This window comes from Hyaena hyaena, unplaced genomic scaffold (genome assembly GCF_003009895.1).
Source record: "Hyaena hyaena isolate Hyena2069 unplaced genomic scaffold, ASM300989v1 scaffold_1, whole genome shotgun sequence".
Lineage (NCBI taxonomy): Eukaryota > Metazoa > Chordata > Mammalia > Carnivora > Hyaenidae > Hyaena > Hyaena hyaena.
Genome location: NW_024080633.1, coordinates 6,669,942 through 6,675,941, shown reverse-complemented (window position 1 = coordinate 6,675,941; position 6,000 = coordinate 6,669,942). Strand labels below are relative to the sequence as shown.

Here is a 6,000-nt window from a genome sequence, read left to right as displayed (position 1 = left end):
CCACCATGGTATTTTGGCACCAATTTCAGATTTTCAGGCTGCCAGTCACGGCAGGTGCATCCACATGAAACGATGGGCATTTGGAGGCACTGACAGCCGTGAAGGTAATTTTTTTCAAGATTAGGAAATGGTTGCATGTTTTTGTTGAAACGAGTTATCAGAAATAATTTATTGTATGTAAAATGGGGAGAAAGAGCAGTGTTTAATCAAGGCGGTTGATGTGTTAATAAAATAGTAAAGAAAGTGGGACCATTCACGTGGCAGAAATAAAATGCTCTGCTTTGTGCTCAGCGATTGAGAAAAGCAATTTCTGGCTCTTACTTTCTTTTTTTTTAAATAACCCGGACCAAACTAAAATGCATTGGTAATAATGAAATAATGCTTTGATTTCAATAAACAATGTCAATGTGTTCTAGTGGCTTAGAAAACATTCTGTAATTCAGGAAACGCTACCACTCTGGCTTCAAAGATTTGGTCTATTTTTTTTTTTTTTTTAAAGGATTAGAAAGAACTACATGATAGAAATCTCTCTGGCCTGATGAGAACTCTGGGAACAGGGAGTGTGCTTAAGTAGGGGGAGATGAAGGCATATTCTACTTGCTAAGGAAGGATGCACTTTATTCCTCCTTTCTGGCTCCTAGGCCAAGTTAAGCCAGGGACTTGATTTGCAAAGTGCAGGAGAGCTCACTGGCCTGTGGTTCAAGGAGGACTCTTGCACTTGATCAGTCCAGTGAATGGGCCGCTCGACACCTGTGTTTCACCCTAGGGACAGTTCAGGTTCACGAAGGAGGGTGAGCTTTCTGATGGTTGGCTCGCTAGCCCATGGGCCAGGCTGCCACCCGCCTGGCCGTCTGAGGATGGTCCTCGGCTCGCTCCAGGGGGAGCATCCTTGCCGTACCTCGCAGGAAGAGGGAAGTGAGGTGCACCAGGGAGACACCGGGCTGCTTGCTATACAGCCCGAAGAGGAAATGAGGTAGAGTGGGAGTGTGCAGCCTTGAGTCCCCTGCCCCTGGGCCTGCTGCGTGCCCCTGTGGAGAACCCATCTGCCGTGTTCGGGATGTAGCACCGCCTGATTGAGCGACGGGACTCATTCAAGAGAAACACACCCACGTTCTGGGACGGTAGGCAGATGGCTGTGACCCCATGTCACGCAGTCATCAAAGTAGGGTGATCTTGCTCCTCTCTGAGTACGTGGTTGTCTTCACAGCCGACTGCAAGATGCTCCAGTCGTTCGTTAGGATGGACAGGGCCAGTGCATTGCCCTGGCTGTGAGTGTGTGCTTCCGGCTATTATAGACTCATTTGACTAAGAGGAGATGTAACGGGGAACCCCAAAAAGTTCACAAAATGTGAACTTGCACCAAGGCAAGACCTCGCATCGGCAACATTAGACACAACATAGAAATCAGAGAAGAGCTACTGTCCAGCAGTTTTAACCACCAATACCATTTTAATGGAAAAAAAAAATCTCCGCATTCTATATGCTCCAAAAAGACTTACTATGGAAACAAATACAATATATGGAACTCTGGCTGCATAATTTCACTACAACAAAGACAATAAACGACTCCTACTTCCTATCGAAGGCGAACTGAAAAAACAGGTGCAAACGTAGATTGCATAAGAAAGTGTGGGTGTGCGTGTGTGTGCACGTGTGTGCGTGTGGTTAAAACCTTTAGTAAGCAACTGTATTAAAATACGCTAAGACACTTACCTTACCCTAGTTGGTGGCGAGCTCTAATAAAAAGCCACGGGCTGTCACTAGTCTTATCTGATAGAAAAATTTGGTGTGAGCTTTGACGGTTCTCTACAGTTTATCAATGAGAAGATCAGCTTAGTACAAGCACTAGGTTTCCTCGTAGTTTCACATGCTCACAGAATAAAAATCAATTACTTTTCATACATAATGAATATCTTTTATTTTCAGGTTTGCAAACAACGGTAGTCGATTCACACAAAAGGGTACTTTTAAAACTACCTGTATTTACTCTATTTTACGCCTGTATATATGAAACAAACTGTGTATGCGCATAAAGGGGTGGCTATGCATGTGGGCATATATGTGTATACACGCGGTTCCCGCTGACCACCTCCCGTGCGTGGAAGACCCCGCGATCACATGTGCAATTGTGCATATGCCGAGGAGAGAGGGGTTCTCTACCGTGCTCCGTGTCCTCACGAGAATCCGTGGGACTGGATTCAGGACGTGTACAAACGCAGACAGATGCCCGTGGAATAGTACATGAGCCCTTTTCATGGCATCTGATGGGAACATTTGCTGCTCTGCTCCTCTCCGTTTTTTTGTTTTTGTTTTTTTTCCTGTCATGGCATAGAATGGCAGTGAAAAATTGGTTGCAATCCTTTACTGGAGAGAATGGACTTCTGTCTGCGCTCCCTCTCTGCGGACCTGCCTGGCTGGTCGTGGCAGTGTTCGGATGGATCGGGGCCGTGCAGGAGCGTTCGGCTCTGGGGGTCTGTGCCAGGGCCCAGCTTGATGCTGAGGCCCGGGAGGGGACGGCTGTGTCACTTCTATTCCTCTTGTGTGTGTGTGACCTCGCAATATCAAAACTAGGCTCCTTCTGTATAGTTTCTCTCTATAAATACTGTGTATATACACATACGGATACTCACACGTGTACAAATACTAACCCACGGACGAAGCTGTATGAGTGGAGAGCTGACTAGCAACATGGCAACACATCAGAAAAAGTAGTCACTGTTTCTGCTCCCAGAAGGTCAAGTTTTCTGCCATGATCTTTACACATTCAGGGAAGTTCAGAAGATTCCGTTAATTAAAGGAGAAAGGAAGATGCCGTCAGAATGGTGAAGTACAGACCCAGTGATACCGCAAAGAAAAAAAAATCTGCAACAATTGAGGCCTAGTTGTGAAGTTCGAGAGCTGTAAACTGCAATCTTCAGGTTTGGATTTTTTTTTTTTCCTTTTTCCTGTTGCTATGGAAACTTGGGAGTCAAGCTTCAGACGTCAGAAGTTCTCACAGACCTGAATGGAAAAGATTCAGAGCAAAGTCAAGGAGTATCACAACTGGATTCAATACGGTTTAGCTAGATATGAGCTCAATGGCTGACAGAAGGTAATGAATGAACGCATTTAGAAACATGGCACTACCTGGGGGGACTTTTTCCTTAGGTACGACATCCCAAGAGAGAATGGATAGTTCTGTTGGTTTACGTCTTAAGGAGTGGGGTCCGTCTGAAAATGCTAACGGCAAACCCTTCATCTCAGACAGAACAGCGACGACCGCCCCTGGGACATTGAGGTGACACTGAGCCCTGTTCCTTGCACATTAGCCCAGAACCTGGATATTTTATGGACAAGTTGACGTGGTAGCTTAGAGACTGATTATCATCCCAGAAATTATTTTTTTGGTCACAGAGAAGAGCAAGAGAGCTATTGATGGTTCCTCAGACACGGCGTGTGATTCCTGTGGCTGCTGTAAGAAAAGACCTGTTAGTGCTCAGCGCTTAGTGCCTCCAAATACCAACCCTTATTCTCTTACGGTTCTGGAAGTTGGAAGTCTGAAATGAGTCTGAAGGGCTAGAATCAAGGTGTTGGCAAAGCTGTGTTCCTTGTGGGGGCTCCCGCAGAGAAGCCATTTCCTTGCCCTTTCTAGCTTCCAGAGCTGCCTGTATTTGGCTCATGGCCCCTTCCTCCATCTTCAGGGCCTGGACTGCCTCGTCCGAGAGTACTGATATCGCCCAAACTGTGGTTATTCTCTCAGATGTACACCAGCCTGGGATCTCCCCTCTGCCTGATAATAGCACGAGCAGGAACAGCTTGGTTCTCTGCTGTTTTTGCTTTATTATTATTATATCTTGGGTTTGTACAGGGAAATGGTTACCACTAAAACTCGTGTTATAATGGAAGAAACAAAAATGTGTAGAGGTCAACCTAGGATAGAAGTGCAGCTCCTTCTGGAAAGAACCGATGGCTAGAATATAGTGAATTAATTGCGTAAAGCTGGGGCCTTTCCATTCAAAACGTGCCAGAGGAGCTGATCAGGGCGAAGACACACCTTTGCTTTTAGAGGTTAATCCTATCATTTATCTGCTTGGAAAATTTAAAGCAGCTTGTCTACAATCAGATAAAAAGTCTTTGTGATGTGACTCAAATATGAGCAAGATGACACCGACAAAGTTAAGGCTGTTTTAATAACGCTAACTCAGTTGCCGTTTTCGGTTGTCACTTTCTACACCCAGGGATATTTACATTGTTTGACAGGTGAGTTCCTTTGCAGTTATGCGTCTCCCAAACTCACTTAGGTTTCTTTTTTTGGCTGGCTTTTTCATCGTCCTCATCACCATTGTCTTAAATTCCAGTTACTCAGGCTGCAGGAAACGGTATCTGCTGATTCACCCACATTTGAAGAAAGGAACAGATCTTGAATTTAACTTAAAAATATTTTCCAGTGTGGTACCGATGACTTAAAGCAATTTTGGTCATTGAGGACAAAAAAAATGACTGAATAAACCCCCCTAGGGGCGCCTGGGTGGCTCAGTCAGTTAAGCATCTGACTTTGGCTCAGGTCATGATCTCACAGTTCATGAGTGCAAGCCCTGCATCGGGTTCTGTGCTGATGGCTCAGAGCCTGGAGCTGCTCCGGATTCTGTGTGTGTGTCTCTCTCTCTGCCCCTCCCTCTCTCTCTGCTCCTCCCCTGCGCACACTCTGTCTCTTTCTCTCTCTCAAATATAAATAACATTAAAAAAAATTTTTTAAAAACCCACTAACTCAAACAAGTCTCCTCTCCTGGTAGACTGTCACATGAACGTCCTACCTCCGAGGGCTCTTGACTTGATTACGTGAGATAGTCTACATAATTTAGGTAAAGCTCTTGGCTTTGCTTGTGGGTGGCACTCAGAAGCCCTGGGAAGTCAAATCTCGTTGTCCATGGAGCTGTACCGCTTTGAGGGACCACAGATCCTCTGCAAAGCCTGAGTCAGGACCACCTGTGGGCAGAGGCCAGCCTGCTCCATCCGGGTTTGGTGTTTCTCCAGGCCCTGTCTCTACCCATGACACATTTCACAGTGAAAAGGATCAAATTATTGATACACTCAAGCACATGGACTGTATGATTCCATTTATAGAATTTTCTAGACAAGGCAAGAAAGTACTCAGAGAAGGCAGATCAAAGAAGGTCTGGATTCAGGGGAGGGGATCAAAAGCAAAGGGACACAGGGAAGCTGGACCTTGACTGTGGGTTGGCTACTCCAAAACTCATCCAACTCTATCCTTAAAATGGGTGAATTTTATAGAATCCAAGGAATACCTCAACACAAAGCATGAGAATGAGAAGTCTTGTCAGTGGCTGTTTTACTCATCTTGGTCACGTCTTTAAACTTCTTCACTGTCATCGAGGTTACAGTTCAATTCCCGCTCCTTGCCAACGAAGAGACATTTCATTTTGGTGCTTGTTAATCTGGTTCACCTAATCTGTCTTTTTACAGTCTTGCTTTTGCTGATTAATTAAGCCTAAAGCAATGTTCAAAAAGGTTTGAGGATGACATTCTTCCCTGGAGTTGCCTGTGACACACAACACAGAGCCCTGTGAACCACCCCCAGACATGGCCTCGTAGAGACAGGAGCTTGCTTCATTGGGAGGCCCTAGGGGGAACATTTAAGCACCTCTTTGGCGCCACCAACCCACACCTTAAACAACAAAATTGGCAGAAAGTTAATGTCATTTACATTTTTTACTCCTTTCAATGTCGTTAGTTTTACTTCCTTCAGTTTCAGCTGTCAAAGACGGAAGTGCAGACTTCTCGGTTCACTTCTCAGTTGCAATAAAGCCTTCTATGGTATCCTACCAAGGTGAAGTGCTTTTAGTACTTTTTTCCACGAGGACGCGGTCTAATGGTGAACGCTGGCCTCCCTGCTTACTCACCTGGGGAACGTTCAGAGCATCAGTTTTTCTCATCTATAAAATCTCCAGGCCAGTGAAGGAAATAAAAAAGCCATGGAGCATCAGGATGTTTGGTTAATGC

At 45.3% G+C, this 6,000-nt stretch overlaps 1 protein-coding gene across 1 annotated transcript in view; it reads right to left on the bottom strand.

Moving 5' to 3' along the window:
- Positions 1-1,441: 1,441 nt before the first annotated feature.
- Positions 1,442-6,000, bottom strand: part of CDH13 (cadherin 13) — a 1,034,982-nt gene continuing 1,030,423 nt past the window's right edge. Inside the window, exon 14 of the mRNA XM_039227348.1 lies at positions 1,442-3,000. Coding sequence (XP_039083279.1) covers positions 2,993-3,000 — 8 coding nt within the window. The 3' untranslated portion in view covers positions 1,442-2,992. The remainder of the gene's footprint in view (positions 3,001-6,000) is intronic.